The following is a 23,248-nucleotide window of genomic DNA, read 5'->3' on the forward strand; positions in this document are numbered from 1 at the left end:
CTGTGGACCATCCTTAGTACTCACATGGAGTAGTTGACATCTTGGAATCACTCAGCATTTCATAGCTTAGGAGCAACTGTTCTGACATAATTTTTAGCTCTCCAAGATTACCCCACAGTTTGAGAGAGGGAAAAGGATGAGCCCAGAGAAATTTTCCAGGAGCTAAAATCATGCCATGTTGCCAGCCCATGGCAAAGCTGAGCTAATCTTGAAAACCCACAGAACCATCAGAGAAAAAAGGATGAATGGATTTCTTTTTATGTCTTTTGATTCCCTCTGCAGGACATCATGATTTAACTCACTGCATCTCAGGAGACCACAGGAGACCCTTGGCTTATGACCTAATTGGTTCCTAGAGGAAAAATAAAAGTTCAGACCTCTCTTTTATCCCCAGTTGGCACAATATTATAAATTATGGTCCTTTTCCTGGAAACAAACCCTGTACCACAAATATTCCAAAATATATTATTAAAATATATGTTGAATGTATATTATTTATATTTATATTTTTACAAATATCTATTAGTATATAAAAGCAAAATTTGTAGCTACAATAAAAGAAAGCATGTTTGGGGTAGTTAGGGACTCAGATTCTGGAACCAGACTTATGTAGGTTCAAATATCAACTTTGCAGCTTCCTAGCAGGGTGATCTTGGGCAGTTATTTAATCTCTCTATGCTTCGGTTATCTATAAAAATGGTGGTAATAGTTCCCACCTTCTAGAGGTGCTCTGAGGATTAAAAAAGTTAATGTATAGAAAGTAGTGAGAATTGACAATACCTGACAATATCATCAAGTATTGACTGCAATTTTATATGTTGTAAATGCTCATTTTAGGGAAACTTTTCGGAATGGCCTTAAACTACAAGCTCAATCAAGTTGGCTCTCAAGGTTCCTTCTTTTTCTGATAAGCATTCCTGAGGCTAGATATAGATGCTTATCATCATACCCCCCTCAAGGCCATTCACAATCAGGCTCCAGTCCTACCTTTTCTACACTTTTTTTGTACAAATGCTCCCCTCAAGTTGTACTTACTCTTTCCTGGTTCAGCCCAACATCTGCCTCTTTTGCAAAATTTTACCAGTATTATCTGAACTTCTTTGGAATTTATTGTGTGCTTCAACGTTCCACTGTTTTAAAAATCATCTCTGAGTCAAACCGTTTGAGACTAGTAGCTATATGCAATACAACTTTGCGTTCCCTCGTCATCTACTTCGGGATGTGCTTAGTCACTTGTGTGCTAAGTTGCTTTAGTCATGTCAAATTCTTTGTGAACCTAAGAACTGTTGTCCACCAGGCTCCCCTGTCCATGGGATTCTACAGGCAAGAATACTGGAGTGTGTTGCCATGTCATTCTCCAGTGGATCTTCCTGACCCAGGGATCAAACCCAAGTCTCTTATATCTTCTGTATCAGCAGGCGGGTTCTTTACCACTAGCGTCACATCTTCCTGACCCAGGGATCAAACCTCCGTCTCCTGTGTCTCCTGTATTACAGGCGTGTATGTCTCCTATATGTACTGCTTAATTGGCAGAGATGAGAGAAAGCAGCATTTTTAAGACTGTACTATAAGTTGAATTTTGTGTGTGCATGTACACATGCATGCATGTCCAACCTGCATAGCAGGTTAACAGTTTTGAAAACTAACTGTACTTTTAAAATTGGAGGACTTGTAAGAAATTTAAAATTAATATAACTAAGTGAAACTTTTGCAGATTAGATTGTTGAAACTTCATAGGAACCAAAAAACATCACATTTCATATATTGCAATCAGGCCTGCATCTCCTGTTAGATAATTATGAAATGTCTTCCTCTGAAACTACTACTACTGTGTAACAAAGAAAAAGAAGAACCCTGTGGCTATGAATGTCCACATCACCGAATTAGGGCTATAAGAACTAGGAACTAGTTAAGGAATGGGAAAAGGAGAGAAAGGGAAAAACATACTTTTGGATCTGCCTCTTTTTCTAATATTTAATAATAGTAATAAAATATCTTAACTAAAAATATATTATGTAATAAGACATTTTAACCTTTTGGCTGTTGGCAAAGTTTTCTTCATGAAAGCTATTATATTTGACATCTAAAAATATTATTATCTTAAAGGATTTTTTGTTGTTGTTCAGTCGCTCAGTTGTGTCCAACTCTGCGACCTCATAGACTGCAGCACATGAGGCTTCCCTGTCTTGCACCATCTCTGGAGCTTGTTCAAACTCATGTCCATTGAGTTGGTGATGCTGTCAAACCTACTCATCCTCTGTCATCCCCTTCTCCTCCTGCCTTTGATTTTTCCCAGCATCAAGGTCTTTTCTGATGAGACGTTCTTCGTATCAGGTAGCCAAAGTATTGGAGTTTCAGCTTCAGCATCAGTCCTTCCAATAAATATTCAAGACTGATTTCCTTTAGAATTGACTGGTTGGATCTCCTTGCAGTCCAAGGGACTCTCAAGAGTCTTCTCCAGCACCACAGTTCAAAAGCATCAATTATTCAATGCTCAGCCTTCTTTATGATCCAAGTCTCACATCCATACATGACTACTGGAAAAACCACAGCTTTGACTAGACAGACCTTTGTTGGCAAAGTAATGTCTCTGCTTTTGAATATGCTGTCTAGGTTGGTCATAACTTTCCTTCCAAGGATCAAGCATCTTTTAATTCCATGGCTGCAGTCCCCATCTGCAGAGGTTTTGGAGCCCAAGAAAATAAAGTCTCTCACTGTTTCCACTGTTTCCCCATCTATTAGCCATGAAATGATGAGACCAGATGCCATGATCTTCGTTTTTCGAATGTTGAGTTTTAAGCCAGCTTTTTCACTCTCCTCTTTAATCTTCATCAAGAGGCTTTTTAGTTCCTCTTCACTTTCTGCCATAAGGATGGTGTCATCTGCATATCTGAGGTTATTGATATTTCTCCCGGCAATCTTGATTCCAGCTTGTGCTTCTTCCAGCCCAGTGTTTCTCATGATGTACTCTGCATAGAAGTTAAATAAGCAGGGTGACAATATACAGCCTCGACGTACTCCTTTTCCTATTTGGAACCAGTCTGTTGTTCCACGTCCAGTTCTAACTGTTGCTTCTTGACCTGCATACACATTTCTCAAGAGGCAGGTGAGGTGGTCTGGTATTCCCATCTTTTTAAGAATTTTCCACAGTTTGTTGTGATCCACACAGTCAAAGGCTTTGGCATAGTCAATAAAGCAGAAATAAATGTTTTTCTGGAACTCTCTTGCTTTTTCTGTGATCCAGCGGATGTTGGCAATTTGATCTCTGGTTCCTCTGTCTTTTCTAAAACCAGCTTGAACATCTGGAAGTTCACAGTTGATGTATTGTAGAAGCCTGGCTTGGAGAATTTTGAGCATTACTTTACTAGTGTGTGAGATGAGTGCAATTGTGCAGTAGTTTGAGCATTCTTTGGCATTGCCTTTTGTTGGGATTGGGATGAAAACTGACCTTTTCCAGTCCTCTGGCCACTGCTGAGTTTTCCAAATTTCCTGGCATATTGAGTGCAGCGCTTTCACAACATCATCTTTTAGGACTTGAAATAGCTTCACTCTTTGTTAGTGGATATAATTGAATTTGGGCTGTGGTATTAGTTTTTGTAGACATTAAAAAATGAATTCTTATCAAGGATACCTTAAAGCAAGGACCCATCTTTCTTTCTTTTCTTTCTTTTAATACTAGATACTCTGGATGAATATTTTGAGTATGATGCAGAGGAGTTCTTGGTCTCTCTGGCCTTGCTAATAACAGAAGGACGAACACCTGAATGTTCTGTTAAAGGTCGGACAGAAAGTTTCCATTGTCCTCCAGCACAGTCCTGTTACCCAATAACTACAAAACATGAATGTAGTGACAAGCTGGCCCAGGTGAGAATTGTGTGTTGAATGCATTTTATCTGCCTTTTATATAAATTAAATTCTGTCATCACCTTTATTACAATTATAACATTCACATTTAAGTAAAAAATTGGTTACAACATAAAGAAAAAGTATAGTACATAGCTTTTCCATCATCAGGTAAGTGCGCAGCCAATTTCATACCTTTGTCCACACACATCAGATTTAAGATGATCCTTGTTAACTATGAATTAGATTTCATTAGTTTTAGTTTCAGCCCTAGTTCATCAACTTTGTGTTCTTGTTTATTTATTAGATTTATGTTCATTATTATTTTCCCCATGTTAATGGGAGGATGCCTTTTGCTGTCATTAATGTTTCTGTATAATACTGTTAAAAATATTTATTTTGGTATGTAGCATATAATTTGCTGTAAAGATAGTTCTGCCAGTTAGTTTTTTAAGTGTAGTCCAAAATTTTAAACTTCTAAAATCTTGTCTATTTTGAGTGTTTAATGAAAATGAACTTTTAATATTTTGCTCTTAGACTGAATCTTTCATCTATAATTAATGATATCATTGACAGATGAGACAAGGCTGGGCCATCTTGAGGCCTGTCAGACATTGTGCATGGCAGTTATTTTTCCACAAAATAGAGCAAAGATATCCTACCACAAGAAAATTTGCATCGTAATTTTAGCTACTAATCCCCACACTCTGGAGTTAATAGTGCTGATGCATTGTTTAATGAGGAAACCTAAATAGACAGACAAGGCTGAGGAAAGCCCTTGAATAGGCGACTCATTTTCATACAGATGTCTCCTTTACAGTTATACTTTTTGAATTGAAATATAAAATTGGATGGGCTATTGAGCCATTTTACTTATCTCCATCTTCTCCAAGTGTCGCCAAGCCAGACGAACTAGGTCTGAGGTCGCATTGTTGTGGAAGAATAACCTTCCAATCATGGTGGAAGTGATGCTACTACCAGACTGCTGCTACAGTGATGATGGGCCCACCACTGAAGGGATTGATCTAAATGATCCTGCTATTAAACAAGATGCGTTATTATTAGAAAGATGGATATTGGAGCCAGTTCCTCGACAGTAAGTTGACCTGAGTTTGAAGTTGTCCCTGGTAAATTTGATTTTCCATTACTTTCTATAAATTACTTTAATAATATGTCTTTGAGTCCCTCTATGTAGTAAAATTTACCTATTTTGTACTTCTGTGACTTCAAGTGACACTTGTAAATGTACTCCCACACTCTTGAAAGCACATATCCTGAGTGATATATTTACCAGTTTCTTTCTAAAATTCAGTCATTTTGTACTTGCCCACATTTAGATGATGCTTTTTTACTTTCCTCAGGAGTGGTGATCGATTTATTGAAGAGAAAACTCTCCTGTTGGCTGTCCGCTCATTTGTGTTTTTTTCTCAATTAAGTGCTTGGCTGAGTGTTTCTCATGGTGCTACTCCACGAAATATTCTTTACAGGTATGTCTAGGGCAGAAAAAGAACCATGCATATTCAGCTAAAGTGGTTAACTACTGAATGGTATTTGACCTTTTAAGCAGTTTATTTCCTTCATTTCTAAATGTAAGTGGATAAAATTTACTCAAGTTTTTCTCAAAGCAAGTTAGAGAAGTTTAGATATGATATGACTCAATATGAGTTTTGCTTCTTGGGTTAAATTTGGTGTAGAGTAGTTTTCCGAGAACTTTTAAGCTTACTTTGTAGAACCAACAATGAATTGATACCACCATTATAAATAAAGTGGAAAAACTTTCTGGGCTGCTGAATTTTCACAGTGGTAAACCTACTTAATCTTTAGATCTTGAAAACTGTAAACACACAAGCTGCTGAACAGCTGTCTTAACTGTCTCTTTAGGCAGGTAGCCATGAGATAGAGAGTATGTCTAAATCACCTCACAGAAAGCATATAATTATAACAGGATTAACTGAATTCATTTATTTAGTAGCAAATGGAAAGTTCCTTTTTTCTGTTTTGACAACTAATTTTGAATTACACTATTTTTTAACTTTAGTGCTTTACTACTATAGTGTTCTTAAAAAGAAGATTGTCTGTATTGCAGGCATAGTCTATTTATTTCTGTTGGTTTTGTTAGAGTGACATGCATGGTAAAGTAGATTAAAATAAAATCTCAATAGTAATTAGTGCAAACAAAGGTAAGTATATGACTGTTTAAAGTTTTAAAAATAATATATAATAATGATATGTTTTATAATCCATTGATTCCATTTTTTTCTGTGTGATTCTAGAATCAGTGCTGCTGATGTAGACCTACAGTGGAATTTTTCACAGACTCCAATTGAACATGTGTTTCCTGTTCCCAATGTTTCTCACAATGTGGCCTTGAAAGTCAGCGTTCAGTCCTTGCCCAGACAATCTAATTATCCAGTTTTGACCTGTAGTATTCACACTAATATTGGCCTTTATGAGAAAAGAATTCAAGAACACGAACTTAAAACCCATCAGCACCGAAATTCTACAGAAGCAGATCACTGTAGTACAGACAGTTCACAGCGTGTTTGCAGCAAACAAACTTGGACCATGGCACCTGAAAGCATAATATTACATGCAAAAAATGGCACAACTCCAGAATATAGTGCAGCTGTCAAAAATGTCAAGCTATATCCAGGCATTGGCAGTAAATCTGACTATGGAACATCTCAAGGCAATATTTTAGGCTTCAGTAATATAGGAGAGAAAAAGTCACATGAAACATCAGTGAGAACTTTAAAATCATTTTCAGTGGTTGATTCCAGTGACTCTAGTCACCAGAGTTCCTGGCAGTCAGTTGGTGAGACTAATCCTTTAATAGGCTCTTTAATTCAGGAGCGGCAAGAAGTTATTGCAAGAATAGCTCAGCATTTGATTCATTGTGATCCAAGTACTTCCCATGTTTCTGAACATCCACTTAATATGCAAGAATCTAGTTCACTTAATTCAAAACTTTTCCGTGTTTCACAAGAAAATGAAAGTGTAAGAAGATGTAAAGAAACATTCTCTGTCTCTTTTGGCAGTCCAGAGCTCACCTCTTCAGAAGACACCAGTGAAGGGAAGATTCGAGTAAAACCAGAAACTCCTCGAAATGGCACTTACATCTCTAATGGTCTTCATTCTCGTCAGTCTGTTGGTGAGACTAATCCGTTGATAAGCTCTTTACTCCAGGAACGGCAAGATATCATTGCAAGGATTGCTCAACACTTGGAGCATATTGATCCAATGGCATCTCACATGCCCCGGCAATCATTCAATATGCAGGACTCCAGTTCAGTTCCTTCTAAAGTATTTAGGAGTTCCTATGAAGACAAAAATTTATTGAAGAAAAACAAGGATGACACTTCTGTTTCCATTTCTAATACAAAATTTTCCTTGTTAGATGACATCAGTGAAGGGAAAAATTCAATATCTAATAAATATTTTAGTTCTTTTAATTGCAACAGTAAAGTCAAGCCTTCTTTGCAACCTCAAATAAGAAGAAATCTGTATAAGGACAATCCTAGTGAAATCCAAGGTACGTTTCAGCAGACACAGAACAAAGCTACTGGTTTAACGACCCCTTCAAATATATCTCACTGCAAAGAAAATAACTTCGATTTGACAATCAGGTTAGAAAACACATGTTCTGAGTGTCAATTTAAGAAGCAAGAAATTAACAATGAAATTGATAAAGAGTATTCAAATTGTAACAGTATTGACAAACAGGTTTGCACAAATAAGTATAAGGACAAAATAATAAATGAAAATTATAATCCAGAATCTTTTATCAATCACCAGTGTGATAATTCAAAAAAAAATGACTCGAAAGTAAAAGTTACTGTGTTGGAAATGTCTGGATATCTGAGTAAACATGAAAATGAATGCTCAAATAAAGACCCAAAAAGGCCTAAGCCATGTGAACAAAACACTCAACTTAATAGTATAGAAAATTATCTCATTAAAGATAGTGAAGGTTTCAAATGCAAAAAGCTAGACCAATTAAGAAACGAACAGGATAAGAAAGAAGATCCGATTGATGAAAACTCTCAAAACTGTTCTCAGAGAAAGAATATAAAAGACTGTTTGTCCACATGTGAACGACTGAAAAATAAAGAGGTGTTGGTAAGTAATATATAACATTTCAAATATAATCCTCAAATATTTGTTATGGTTTGAATTTTGTTTACAGAAGATCTTGTTATAAAGGCCCAAGGTGCCCGTTGTCTATAGAGCAGACTATCTGGCTACAGAACTAGTATTAACATGCTTATACATAAACCACCCCCTTAAGAGCAAATGCTAGGTAAATTCTTCCTCTTGTCCTTTTTTGTTTATTTCAATACTGGAAACAGTTGCTGGAGAGTAAAAAGGAGTCAGAAATGAAACTTGTATTATTAGTTAAATGTGTTATTTGTTAGCAACTCTGGCCCATTATGAGCAGAGTGCCCATTGTGTTACGCCTCTGCTCAACTAAGGAATATCTAGTGAAATCACTGATCGGTGGTCAAAATAACCTGCATTCCAGTCCTGACAAATTTGGTCCTTGAGTGAAGCTGAATAAATCACTCACTTCTCAAACTTCCAGTCTCCTCAATTTTAAAGTAAGAATGATGAATCTCTTTTGCTTATAGTTGTGGTAATAATTGTAGATTTTTAAACATTTTTTAAACTTTTACTTTACTGCATAAATCAGGCATACTTAAGTTAGTTCCATTTTATTTGTCCACCAAACCACTTTTTAACTTTAGAAAATTATTATTAGACTTAAATTTCCTTTGTTTCTCTAAAAAGCATTACAAATTTATATCTCAGTTATATGGAAAACTACTTAACTGCCTTGATCCAAATCTGAATGACCTTGGTTCATCTTCTTTATCAGGCAGATTAGTCTTGTTGGACATTAGAGTCTTAAAATTATGCCATGTTTCCAATTGCTGTTTTTCAACAGAAGATTTCCTCTCCTCTAACACATGGGTTTAATCAAATTTCAGTTTCCAATTTACTAAAATGTTAATTGTCACAAAAACCTACCCTGACCTTAAGAATACTAGCTTTTCATGATCCTTTCTGGTACGTTATAGGGAGGCTTACTTTGACCATGGTATTTTTCAAGCCACTACGATTAGTTTTTTTCATGTTCTTACTTTAAATATCCAAAAAGGCAATGGCATCCCCTTCCAGTACTCTTGCCTGGCGAATCCCATGGACAGAGGAGCCTGGTAGGCTGCATCCATGGGGTCACTAGGAGTCAGACACGACTGAGTGACTTCACTTTTACTTTTCACTTTCATGCATTGGAGAAGGAAATGGCAACCCACTCCAGTATTCTTGCCTGGAGGATCCCAGGGACGGGGGAACCTGGTGGGTTGCCATCTATGGGGTCGCACAGAGTCAGACATGACTGAAGCAACTTAGCAGTACTTTAAATATAATTATATAGCCTTTGCTATGGAGAAGGCAATGGCACCCCACTCCAATACTCTTGCCTGGAAAATCTCATGGACAGAGGAGCCTGGTAGGCTGCAGTCCATGGGGTTGCTAAGAGTCAGACATGACTGAGCGACTTCACTTTCACTTTTCACTTTCATGCATTGGAGAAGGAAATGGCAACCCAAAAGCATACCAGCCTTTGCTATGTGCCTAGGCACTCTTACGAATGTTTTATACATGTTGGCTTACTAAATCCTTTCACTACGATGTGAGATTAGGTGCTGTTACTAATTCAAGTTTGCAAATGCAGACTCTAGGCCTGGAGAGGTTATATAACATGCCCAAAGTAATAAAGCTAGGAAATGATAAAGCCAGGACCCATTAGTTCTTTCTGGTTTATATTCATGTGTTTTCATGAATTTTTGATTTCTGAGTATGCTGCTGCTGCTGCTAAGTCGCTTCAGTTGTGTCCAACTCTGTGTGACCCCATAGACGGCAGCCCACCAGGCTCCCCCATCCCTGGGATTCTCCAGGCAAGAACACTGGAGTGGGTTGCCATTTCCTTCTCCAATGCATGAAAGTGAAAAGTGAAAAGGAAGTTGCTCAGTCGTGTCCGACTCTGAGCGACCCCATGGACCGAAGCCTACAAGGCTCCTCCATCCATGGGATTTTCCAGGCAAGAGTACTGAAGTGGCGTGCCATTGCCTTCTCCCATTTCTGAGTATAAACTTGCATAAATTCTTAAGAACTAGTCTATTTCTTATATCACTTCAAAAACATGGTACTGTGACTGTGTTAAGTATATTTTAAAATTCACATTTATATTCTTGTATCATGCACTAACTACCAAATTATGTTTTCTGAGGAGGGCTCTTGCTATTGACATAGTTTTGTATTCTAGAATATTGTACTAATTTTTTTTTTAACTGTGAGAAGTTGTTTTTTTCACAAATAAAAGAATTTAATATTAGCTTACTAATGTTAGACTAAGTATAAAATACATTGACCTGGCATGCTGCAGTCCATGGGGTCACAAAGAGTCAGACACAACTGGGCAACTGAACAACAAGGCATACATTAGACATACTTTCTTTATTTGAGTTCATTCAGCATCTTAGAAAAAACTCTTAAACTCTGTTTTCTAATGAAAGTGTATATAATTGTGTGTGTATGTGGTCTTCCCTTGTGCCTCAGATGATAAAGAATCTGCCTGCCACTGCAGGAGATGCAGGTTCGGTCCCTGGGTTGGGAGGATACCCCAGAGAAGGAAATAGCAACCCACTCCAGTATTCTTGCCTTGAAAATCCCATGGTCAGAGGAGCCTGGCAGGCTATAGTTCGTGGGGCCGCAAAAGAGTCAGACATGGCTTAGCGACTTAACAACAAATAATGAATATGTGTGTATAGATAGGTTTATAGGTCATTAACTTTACCACCGAGGATATAATAACTCAGTACATAATAAGAATAAGTCTAAAAACAAAAAACTTAAATGTTACTATTAAAATCTAATTATTTTCCTAGCAGAGAACTATACCACTTAGACACTCAAGTGTCTGGCAGAAACATAATTTTCATTCCTTGGATGGAACCTCAACCAGAGCCTTTCATCCTCGAACTGGATTGCCTCTTCTTTCCAGTCCTGTAAGTGTTTTTCTCCTATTTTTTTTCTCTTATTATGTAAAATGTTTGCAAATAATTTTATCAAAATTTTAATTGAAAAAATTTTAATTTAAATACTTCAAAATAAATTTTTAGTGGGAAATCATTTTACCTTTTGATATCCTTAATAGCTAAATGTTAATATGGAAAAAGGAAAAGTGGATAAAATGAATTTATTATGTTATGATTATAAAATTTCTCTGAAATTCTTAATATCCAGCATATTAATTCTTACTAAATGTAAGGAAAATAAGTGTCAATGTATTCTTTATAGATAGATTTGTGTTATAGTACTGAGCCTGGTTGACACCACCAGCTGAATCATCTGGGATTCAGATTTGTGGCTGTCTTTGACTTAGGACCTGTACAATTCATCATCTTATTTTGAGATATAGAGGTTTCCCCTTTCTACATTTACAAATAAATTTATAGATCTGAGTGTGATGGTTAAGAGCCTTGTTTTGAAGTCACACCAACTATTCTCTAGCTGTGTGACATTAGTTGAGAAATATTATTTCTCTGAGCCTCAGTTTCCTCATCTGTAAAAAGGGAGTGATAATGTCTGCTTTAGTGTTGGGAGGATGATTAGTGTCATTCCTGACATATGGTAAGCGTTTGACAGTCACTAGTGCTGCCATTTCAGTTAAACTAGAGTTAAGCTGTTATTTTGCTACTAATGTAAAATAATTCTTGAATAAGAGATCTAGATTTAAATTGTAACTAGGACCTTAGGTATTTGTTTTACAGAAGTTGAATTCCAAACAATATAAAATAATCCCAAATATTTGGCCTACCTATGAGGTGCTTTCAAAATACCCAAGTTGTCAGGAAAAATACTTGCATCATCCTGGTGTAAAGACCACTACGAATTCTGTTCAATATGGTGGACTGAGTTGATACAAGATCCTTCCTCTTTCCTAAAAACAGAAATACTGGATAAAATATAACACAACTTCTAAATACATAATATAGTGTATGAGCAGGAAAGATACATTTCCAAATACTAACTAGGGGTGAATTAATTATGGCTTTCCAGAATATCTAAATCTAATATAGTGCTAAGGTTTAATGTTCCTGCTGGGTCAGGAGTCAGGTCTATACTGATCATAGCTGAGACCTAAAACCAAACTCCATAAAGCCAGAAACAGAAGAGGACTGCCATTCTAGAAATGGGAGAGAGGAGGAGAAAAAAATCACCTATTTAATTAAAAGGTACAACAGGAAGGTATAGATTAGATGGGAGAAGAAGCCCCCAAAAGAATTTGGACCTAAGCCTAAATCACCCCGAGGTAGGGGGCTCAAAATGTGTGCTATATATGAGAAAACATGAGATTATCCCACATCTATAACCCATGGCACCAAGGATTTATTTTCAACAATAGCTCCTGCTAAAGATGATCTCAGGGGAATTAAAATTACAAAGCACCTTAAAAGAATCAATAGGAGAAAGAAGTAAGGGAATTTATATTTAGGAATCTTGTTATTAGAGCAGCATGAAAGAGAATTAAAAATAATTCTTTGTAAAATTTTCCAGGATATAAAAGAAGATAAAGACAGGGAACTGAGATAAGAGCACATGTGGAATTGGGAAAATAGAAATGAAAAATATAATTGAAGTGTACACATATGTGCACATACCCATATACATGAATTAAATGGTGGACTGAAATCATCTGAATAGAGATTTAATAAATAGATAGACACATGTTAAGAAAGCACCTGGAATAAAGTGCAGAAGGAAAGACAGATGGTACAGTATAAAAGTGGCCTGGAGGATAAAATGAAATGTTCAATATAAGCCTAGTAGAAATTCCAAAAGGAAGACTAGATGGAATAAAGAAAATGCAGTATTAGAAGAAATGAAAGTAGAAAATGTTCCTGAATTGAAGACATGAGAATTTGGATTGAATATTTCACATTAAGTTCTGACTCCAAAATATAGCATGGTATACTTGTACAACTCTCAAAAATATTGAGATTGTTTAGACTTTCAGTATGATCTGTTTCTTAATCACAAATTAGACCAATCACTCAGATACTTTAATACATATTTAACTTTAATTTTAGAGACAAATTCATCTAACCTGCATGTTGTATGTGATTTTACCTTTTAATTTACACTAGGGTCTTTGACTTTTAGAGTATTTTGAGCTAGTTGGTGGTTTGTCTTAAATGTAATTTGGTATACAATAGTGATTGAAAATCCGAAATAGTATTTTTCAAAACTATTCTCTGTGAAGCCCCAGCCAGGGTTCTTAGAAATGTGCACTGGAGTAGGGATAGGTAAAGGAGCAGTGGAGTTGCTAGGACCCCAGGCTCCCATCACCATTTAATTCTTTTCCCCCCTTTTATTGTAAAGTTATAAATCATTTATTGCTACCACATTCAATACAGAAGTATGTAAAGTAAAAAGTAAAAATATTTTTCTATATTAAGGTTACATGTAAAATTTGGTTTTTGAGAAAACTGGTTCTGATTCTTTCTTTCTTTGACTACACTGGGGTCTTAGCTGTGGCATGTGGAATCTAGTTCCCTGACCAGGGATCAAACCCAGAGCCCTGTATTGGGAGCCCAGAATCTTAAGACACTGGACTGACTACCAGGGAAGTCCCTGGTCTGGTCCTTAAAAAGTCAAAAGCTAGGGAATTCCCTGGTGGTCCAGTGGTTTGGACTTGGCACTTGCGCTGCAGTGGCCCTAGTTAATCTCTGGTCAGGGAACTAAGATCCTGCAAGCTTCGAGGTGTGGCCAAAAAAAAAAAAAAACCAGTAAAAGTGCTTTTATTAATCATTTGTTTATTTTTTAACTAGTTAATAAAATGAAGACATAGGGACAATATGTAATAAAAAGGGTGATTTTAAGTACACTATTAAGAGAGAAGTATTATTTTTAAGACATGCTTAACTTTCATATGAAATTTGTTTGATCAATTCAAGAAAAAAATACAGTCTTTTGAAATTCTTTTGAAACCTAACAAGTGATTATTTTAACCTTAGGTTCCTCAAAGAAAGGCACAATCAGGTTGCTTTGATCTGGATTCTTCATTCCTGCATCTGAAAAGCTTATCATCTAGAAGGTATTTATCTTAAAATTCATTTGTATATATGAAATAGTATTACACAAAATTCTAGCCTTTCATAGTAAATGATGTTGATTCTGAAAATCAAAATTTTAACAGGAATCTTATTTTTCAGTTTATCATTTTCAAGATGATTTCACACATTCAGTTATTAAAGATGAGAGAGATCAAGACAATGCATAGCTAACTATATAATGGCATCATAATAAACAAACACTTGACATTGGTTTTAACATTTAAGTGGGTTTGTCTGCTTCTGGTCATTCACCTCCTCCTTTGTCTTATACACCTTTGCAAAACAGCCTTGGCAGTTTGTTCCATTTTGACAAATAATACTCGCATTATATTCCTTAGTCACATAATTTTGCTTTGTATTCTAGTTCTTAACTTAAAATGAAGATTGATATAGAAGACTGCATTCAGTTCAGTTCAGTTCAGTCACTCAGTCGTGTCCGACTCCTTGCAACCCCTTGAACCGCAGCACGCCAGGCCTCCCTGTCCATCACCAGTTCCCGGAGTGTACCCAAACTCATGTCCATTGAGTCGGTGATGCCATCCAACCATCTCATCCTCTGTCATCCCCTTCTCCTGCTACCTTCAATCTTTTCCAATATCAGGGTCTTTTCAAATGAGTCAGCTCTTCGCATCAAGTGGCCAAAGTATTGGAGTTTCAGCTTCAACATCAGTCCTCCGAATGAACACCCAGGACTGATTTCCTTTAGGATGGACTGGTTGGATCTCCTTGCAGTCTAAGAAGACTGCATTACACTACTATATGTTTCCAGTAGATGCTTCTATGTGATATGTTATAAATTCCACCTTGAAATCTAGGATGCTTTATATATATTCTTTATCGAATACAATAACAAAGATTATAAAATCAGGAATTTAAGATATTTCATATCTTAACATTTGATTACATTAAATTTTTATTATGAGAGTTTAAGTAAAATTGATCAGATCTTCCTAAGTTAGTTTTGTACAAAAGTAAGTTAGAAAACATTGTTGTTAATGTGCCTATTTGCTGATTTGTTCTTTTTTAATTTTTTGTTCTGTTTTTAAATAGTCCTCAACCATGTTTAAACATTGAAGATGATCCAGATATTCATGAAAAACCACTTCTGAGTTCTAGTGCTCCACCTGTAACAAGTCTTAGTCTCTTAGGAAATTTTGAGGTAATGTTTTTTAAAACTATTTTAAGAGTTGATGTTTCTTAACCTAGATCCATGGTGCTATATCATTTGTTTTTGAAAAGGAAATAAATAGATTATATTTTTCTAAAGCCTTGAAATCACCTTCTTTCCTTCCTTTCCTATTTTTCCTTTTTTTTTTTTTCCTTTTCCCTTTCCTTTTCATGACAAGTGAAGTAGGGAGATTGTTGGCAGTGATAGCTTACAGTTGGGTAGCTGGTGGGAAGAGATGGAGCACATAGGTGAAATCAGGTTGGATGGAGGTATCCATTACTCTACCTGGAAAATAGACTTGACCACATCTTATCTGGTAAAACTGTCTCTGGGATCCAGAAGGGATTGATGATGGGCTGATAGAAGCTGATTCATCATCAAAGGAGGTTGATTTTCAAAATCAAATGATTCTTTTTACTATATTTGCAACTTCTCTGTAAATCTAAATTTATTCTAAAATAAGATTATTTTTAAAAAGTCAAATGGTCTTTCATACATGTGCTGCTTTATTTAATGACTGTTGTACTTGAGATCAAGTATATCAAGGGTTTAGTTGTCTTCAATTAGAAAAGTCTTAAACATTGTACTTGTAAATGACATTAAAAGTTTTTTATTGAAATATAATTGATTTACAATGTTGTATTAGATTATGCTATATAGCAAAGTGAATCAGTTGTAAATATACATATATCTACTCTTTTTTAGATCCATTTCCCATATGGGTCATTACAGAGTATTGAGTAGAGTTCCCTGTGCAGTACAGTAGGTCCTTATTAGTTATGTTTTATATATAGTAGTATGTATGTATTAATTCCAATCTACCAATTTATCCTGCCCCACTTAACCCCCTGTAACCATAAGTTTATTTTCTACATCTTTAACTCTTTCTGTTTTGTAGATAAGTTCATTCGTACCCTCTTTTTAGATTCCACATCTAAGTGATATTATATTTTATTTATCTTTACCTGACTTACTTCACTTAGTATGATAATCTCTAGGTCCCTCCATTTCGCTGCAAATGGCATTATTTCATTCTTCTTGTGACTCAGTATTACTCCATTGTATGTATGTACCACATATTCTTTATCCAATCCTCTGTCGATGGACATTTAGGTTGCTTCCATGTCCTGCTATTGTAAATAGTGCAACAGTGAATATTAGGGTGCATGTATCATTTTGAATTATGGTTTTCTCCAGGTAAACCAGTGGGATTGCTGGGTCATATGGTAGCTCTATTTTTATTTTTTTAAGGAACCTCCATACTGTTCTTCATAGCAACTATACCAATTTACACTCCCACCAACAGTGATTTTAAAGAATTCCTTGGCAGTCCAGTAGTTAGGACTCTCTGCTTCCACTTCAGGGAGTAGGGTTTCAATCCCTAGTCAGGGAACTAAGATACCGCATGCTGTGAGGTACAGCCAAAGAATAAATGAATGATTTTGTATGTATTTATAGGTATGTGTGTATGTGTGTGTGTATATATGTATATAGGCTTCCCTGGTGGCTCAGTAGTAAAGAATCCACCTGCCACTGCAGGAGCCGTGGGTTCAATCCTTGGGTCAGGAAGGAAATGGCAGCCCACTCAAGGATTCTTGCCTGGGAAATTCCATGGACAGAGGAGCCTGGAGGGCTACAGTCCATAGGGTCTCAAAAGAGTTGGACATGACTTAGCAACTAAACAACAACAGTGGGTGTATATATATATATGTGTGTGTGTGTGTGTATATACATATGTATGTTTGTATGTATATATATGCATGTAGGACAGAGGAGCCTGGCAGGCTACAGTCCATGGGGTCGCAAAAGAGTTGGACACGACTTAGCAACTAAACAACAACGATGGGTGTGTGTGTGTGTGTGTGTACATATGTATGTTGTATGTATATATATGCATGTATAAAAACATATCCTGAAGAAGGACATGGCAACTCACTCCAGTATTCTTGCTTGAAGAATCCTATGGACAGAGCAGCCTGGCAGGCTACAATCCATAGGGATGCACAGAGTCAGATACTACTGAAGCAATTTGGCATGCATGCATGCATAAACACATATATAACCACCCATCACCTTGTTCAATTTGCTTATTAATTTTGTTCATGGGGGCAGATTTTTGTATGTAGATTTCCAAATCATCTAGAAATAGGAAAGGTTTTATTTTTTACTTTGTAATTTGTATGCCTTTTATTTCCTTTTCTTGTAGTTTTGCACTGAATAGAGCCTAGCATGCATGCTAGTATATTCATTTAAAAATCTAAAATCAGAGACTACTTTAGATCATTGACATGGTCTTTTTGACCATGGAACTTGAGAATTGCTGATGTCACTTTCAAATTTAGACTCTTGAGGGCTTGGAGTGTTTCTTTTCAAAGAATTATTGAATCAAAGAAATGCTACTCACATTTCATGATGTATGCATATATGTGTTGATACACACATATATATATATATGTAAAAGAGAGCTTGTGGAAAGATTTACTTTTTTCTCATACCTGGGCAGATAAATATTAAATAACAGTGGTTTCCTCATTGAATGAACTTGGGAGAGATGAATAAGGAGCTTCTCTACTGCTTTTATTTATATACTCTTAAATATTTTCCCCAACGTGTATTTGCTGTTTTTTAAATTAAACTGAAAAATAAAACATATGTCACATACAACAGTTTTTAAGAAGCACTTGTTTCTCAAAGCTGAGTACTTGACTTTCTGTTTTGATGCAACTTCTGTAATATAACCTGTTAACAAGCTTTCAAGTGCTTCTCTGTGGCTAACACTAGGAGTATACTCTGTGAGGAATAAGAAAATTTGTAATATTATACTTGCTCTGGTAGAGCATATTTTTCTTCACAGAGATAAGAATAACTTATTACACAATTATGTCTAAACAGTGGTTAAGTTTAAAGATAGTTCTATGTAGATTGGAATAGTAAGGAGGCCAAACTTTATATGATTGATGTGAGAGGAAATTGATTTCTGGTCAGATGAACTTTTGAAATGAGGGCATGGCAATGGCAGTGACCACTCTTCTAGTGCCAGAAAGGGTAGTAACATATTGCTTTAAATAGAAAGAATGTGTTAACTTTTAATTATTTCTGAAAATTTATTTTATCTTATCTTCCAGGAATCTGTCTTGAACTATCGTTTAGATCCTCTTGGCATTGTCGATGGCTTTACTGCAGAGGTAGGGGCAAGTGGTGTCTTCTGCCCCACCCATTTGACTCTTCCAGTTGAAGTGTCATTCTACAGTGTTTCCGAGGATAATGCTCCCTCTCCTTACATGGCAAGTATTTTTCAATTGTCTTCTGCTGAAATCAACCATCTTAATGACAAATGCCTTTAAGTTTAAAGAGATTTAGTACTGCTTTGGTGCAATGCTTGAAAATATAAACCATTTCCTAAGAGGGGATTGAGGGCCAAATAGAGACAAATATGCCAAAACAGCACCTTACAGCTTCTTTCTGAGCAAGCTCCAATGACAGATATCTTCTCTTGTATTTGAGATGATGCTGAAAATTTACTTGTTTTTATATAATTTGAAAAAATGATAAAATTCTGATTAATGACACTGTAATTCCATATCTTGCTGAGTTCACACAAATTCTTAAGTTCTTACTGTGCACTCTAGTCCTATCAGTGTTGCCTTCACTATGATCCTCATCTCAGTAGAGTTTAAATAAAGATTTAGTGACCTACGTTTTCTGTGAAACCGTTTCACTCCCTTTCTCCTGTTTGGTTTATCTTTGGACCATTTTTTTTTCCAATCCCAATCCTAGGATTCCTAAAACAGACGAGAATACTATATTACATAGTTTATTTCTTTAGCTCTGTATGTGGTCTTGTGTAGTTTCTTGAAATTGATGGATAAATTGGCCCAGACCCGGGGAATGCCAAGGGTGAGACTTTACACCAGAAGCTGCCTGGTTTCCTGAGGCTCCGACTTGAGAGCTTCTAGCAGCACAGCCCTGCTGTTCAGAGTTAGGGAAGAATGAGTAATCTGTGCAGAGTACGTAAACTGATTTACGACAATTAGCCACAAATGCAAGCTATTCTGAATCTACCATCAGGACTGCAAACGAGTTTGCCTGCTTGCTAAATACGGCCAATAATATCAAGTAGAAATGAATTTGGACTTCTCTGGTGGGTCAGCAGTAAAGAATCTGCCTGCAGAATAGGAGACCTGGGTTCGATCCCTGGGTCGGGAAGATCCCCTGGAGGAGGGTGTGGCAACCCACTCCAATATTCTTGCCTGGAGAATCCCATGGACAGAAGAGCCTGGTGGCTACGGTCCATGGAGTTGCAAAGAGTTGGACACGACTGAGTGACTGAATAACAGAACAGGATTTTTTAGCTCAATGGGCATGAATTTGAGCAAACTCCTAAAGATAGTGAAGGACAGGGAAGCCTGATGTGCTGCAGTCCATGAGGTCTCAAAGACTGAGTGACTGAACAACAAGTTTCTTTAGAATACTAGCTATTTCTGACTCTGTACCAATGTTTTAGTGGAGAGTAAAACACCTCTGGGGAATAAGAGCAGCGTCTTGAACCTTAAGATCCTATAATTTTATCTTTATCATTTTTTTATTCCAGCAGATTTGAGGATAAAATAATCCCTCAACTGCAAAAATGATACCAGGTCCTGCTGTGTGATTACTGTCAACCCCTTTCCAAAAGACAAGTCAGTGGCTACTAATACAAGTGTTTAAGAAGTTTATACTGATGGTATAAAATATGGAGTCAGATCAGGGTTTTTATGTTAGGCCTTACTTTGGGAAATACAAATTTCAATAGACATAGAAATATATATTTCTGGTCTTCCTATTTGAGTTTCCTAGCTTATCACCTGATCCAATTTCTTTCTTTCCTTCTTTCTTTCTAATATCCTTCTCCCCCCATCTTCTAGATTCTCAAGGACGTTAGCAACAGTGCCTTTTGTTATGAATAAAACCTATGAAAAGGGAATTCTATTATGTAATTGAGAGTCAGGAGTCTGATATGTGTTTCATACTTTAATCAAAAAGCACAACGATATGTAATCATTTATTCAAGGTTTTCTTTTTTTGATAATAATTACATTTGTGAGTAATAATCGTGAAGATGCATAACAATGGTTGTTACAAAAAACAGGCTCAGTTCTTCACAAACCTGCCCAGTTATCATATACACCAAATGATATTCACTTAACATAGAAAGATATATCCACTTTTCAGTATAATTTTGAAAAAATAACTTAATTTTAGATAATGGAAAATATCATTGAAATATCATTAAGATAAGCTCAATATCAAAAAAATGTGCATACTGAATGCTTACAGTATTAGAATACATCTATAAAGATGCCCATTTTGCTTTACTAGAACATCAAGGAGTCTCATTAGTTTCACATATTCTGTTGGCACATACTAATATAGAAATGGAAAGATAAGGTCTAAGGTCATTAGTGTACAGAGTTCCAGATGACCATTAGGGGAATTAGAAACAAGATAAAAGAGTGAATTGACTGAAAATTAGCTCAAAAAATATCTTGGCGTGAAATTCATGAGCAAGAGGTAATTTGAACTGTTCTTTAAAGAAGGCAAAACAAAATTTATCCTTGACCTTGGTTGACATCTAAAAAATGAAGGATTAAGAGGTAAAGGATTTTATCATTCTTTCTCCAGAAAGTACATCCAGGTGATCACAGATTTTGAATAAATACTGAAAAGAGTTAAAATCAGGTTAAGTTAGTATATCCTTTAAGAGTCTTTTACTTTTCTCTGATAATTGTCTTTAATAAATTTTCCATTATGTAATTTTTTACTCATTAAAAATGAGTTGCCTTTGCAAATGACCCAGTCCAAATTTTATACAACAGATCTTTCCTACTGTATATTAATAAAATTAATCTTGTTTTTTAGGGAATCTTATTTATATTTTGGTAGTTGTCTGTTTTCAAAGGACTGATCATGTTTTGCTAAGGTAGTATATATCATAGACCAGTGGAACTGAGACATCAAATCCCTCTTTGTTACTCTAATAATGACCTTGGGATTTCTCATAACAAATTATACAGTTGACTCACAAAAGTGAAATTTTAGCACAGAAAATTCTGTCTTTGTGGTGTGGAGATAGTATCAGGCTTTTCATTTAATAATTCCTTTAAGATTAGCTCAAAGCCAGATAAATATCTCTCTCCAGTCCAGTGTTAATGGTAAGAATATTCTCCAAGTGTTAGGTAATGTGACATTTCACTGTTTAGAAACTATTGCATGGTGATACCAGTTAGAAAGGTCTAAAGCAGGTTGCTCATGGCAGCGTCCTGGTATGACTTGCATTATGATCATATTAACAACACTGTAGGGGCTTCTCTGGTGGCTCAGTAGTTAAAAAAAAATTCAGCTGACAATGCAGGAGACACAGGTTCAATCCCTGGTCCAGGAAGATCCCACATGCCGTGGAACAACTGAGCCTCTGTGCCACAACTATTGAGCCTGTGCTCTAGAGCCCAGGAACCTCAACTACTGAGCCCATACACCACAACTGCTGAAGCCTATGCACCCTAGAGCCTGTGCTCTGCAACTAGAGAAGCCACCACAGGGAGAAGGCCGCGCGCAACAAAGAATAGTCCCCACTCACTGTAACTGGAGAAAAGCCTGTGCAGCAACGAAGACCCAGCACAGCCAAAAATAAATTAATTAATTGATTTTTAAAAAGTAACACTATGTATTTTATATATTTTTTCTATTTGTAATTAGCCATATTAAGATATCTTCTTTCAGTTTTACTTAGTTTTGCATATTTTCTATTACACAATCACTTGAGAAAGAGTTTTTGTGTAAGATTTTGACCAAATTGAGTTCATCTTAATCCTTCTATTCCATTCTAAAATGCCAGAAGGAAATGTGTTTTTCTTCCTTATGTTATATACAGTAATTTTCTAGGTATAAATATTAATATGCCAACCGATTAAAATAATGAAATTGTTAAAATAATAAATTTAATAATACTACTAATGAAATTCCAAATACTTTCCTAATCTCTTTTTAAAATTCCTAACTTGCCATCGTCAATACTAGTCTTACATTGCTTAGAAATTTTGTGAAGTGTTGCCTTAAAATTTGAGGTTTTAGAAAAATCTATATTCTTCCCTTATAAATTGATTTATTATTATTATGTTCTAAAAACTATTAGAATTATATTAAAGGAAATGAGTGCAGGCTTGGTAGTAGATTTTCCCTCACCAGTGTTCTTATATATATTTAACAGAGGATGGCAAGGAAAAACAGTAGTGTATTGGCTGGAGTAATATAATTAGAAAGGTAGCTATTACTTAGATATATTTTGCTTTTCTTTCTGGCACTAGGAAAAAGAGGAGCACTATATATACTATAGCATTTTTTCATGTAGAGAAAATTGTAAGAGAAAAATTATTAAAGCTTCATTACTGTTTTGGTTAGGGACGCAGTTTGTTAACATGCTGTTTTCATGCTTTAAATTACCATTGATATATCAGATTGATTAAGAACCACATGTCTTTTCAGTGCCCTTGAACTGAACATGAACATTTCCCATTATTAACATATTAATTTAATATTCTGATTGTCAAGTGCTGTTCACTTGAAGGTTAGGTACTCACATATTCGAGTCTGGCCTTCCTTTTTACCTTTGTCCCTTCCCTTTTATCCCCCACCCCTACCCCTGGTCAGTCTTTCAAACCCAACAGAGATATTACCTGATGGGACAGTCCTGTTTTATATTTACTTTTATATAAGGTTGGCATGTTTTGGCAAGTACAATGTAAAATGATGGGATATGAATCGTAGAACATGCAATTATTCTACTTGAATACTCAAAAGAAAACTATTCACCCAGTTAAATGAATCAGCATTTTTTTCTTGAAGCTACCTAAGAATTAAGTACCACAATCACCATCTGTAGTCATTTGGTCATCCTGGTTATCTAGAAACTTTCACACATTCAATTGTAGTTTCTGTGTTGTAATTTATACTGTTTGCCATTGTTTGGACTTCTACAGTAGTTACAGCATCTTTCTCAGAAAATTATTTTGTGTAATAT

The 23,248-nt window shown here is 35.8% G+C and overlaps 1 protein-coding gene across 18 annotated transcripts in view; it reads left to right on the top strand.

The window, feature by feature from the left end:
* Window positions 1–23,248, top strand: part of ATOSA (atos homolog A) — an 85,547-nt gene that overhangs the window by 54,771 nt on the left and 7,528 nt on the right. For 17 of the 18 annotated variants that reach the window (XR_002181619.2, XM_019968815.2, XM_070797530.1 and 14 more), the window contains 8 exons: window positions 3,680–3,864; window positions 4,737–4,939; window positions 5,205–5,330; window positions 6,117–7,962; window positions 10,794–10,913; window positions 13,926–14,005; window positions 15,075–15,183; window positions 18,318–18,476. Coding sequence is in view for 17 of the 18 variants with exons in the window: in XM_019968815.2 (XP_019824374.1) it covers window positions 3,680–3,864; window positions 4,737–4,939; window positions 5,205–5,330; window positions 6,117–7,962; window positions 10,794–10,913; window positions 13,926–14,005; window positions 15,075–15,183; window positions 18,318–18,476 (2,828 nt within the window). In the remaining variant the exon portion in view is untranslated. The remainder of the gene's footprint in view (window positions 1–3,679; window positions 3,865–4,736; window positions 4,940–5,204; window positions 5,331–6,116; window positions 7,963–10,793; window positions 10,914–13,925; window positions 14,006–15,074; window positions 15,184–18,317; window positions 18,477–23,248) is intronic. The other variant, XM_019968817.2, reaches the window with a different exon arrangement.

The sequence above is a fragment of the Bos indicus genome, chromosome 10 (assembly GCF_029378745.1).
Source record: "Bos indicus isolate NIAB-ARS_2022 breed Sahiwal x Tharparkar chromosome 10, NIAB-ARS_B.indTharparkar_mat_pri_1.0, whole genome shotgun sequence".
Lineage (NCBI taxonomy): Eukaryota > Metazoa > Chordata > Mammalia > Artiodactyla > Bovidae > Bos > Bos indicus.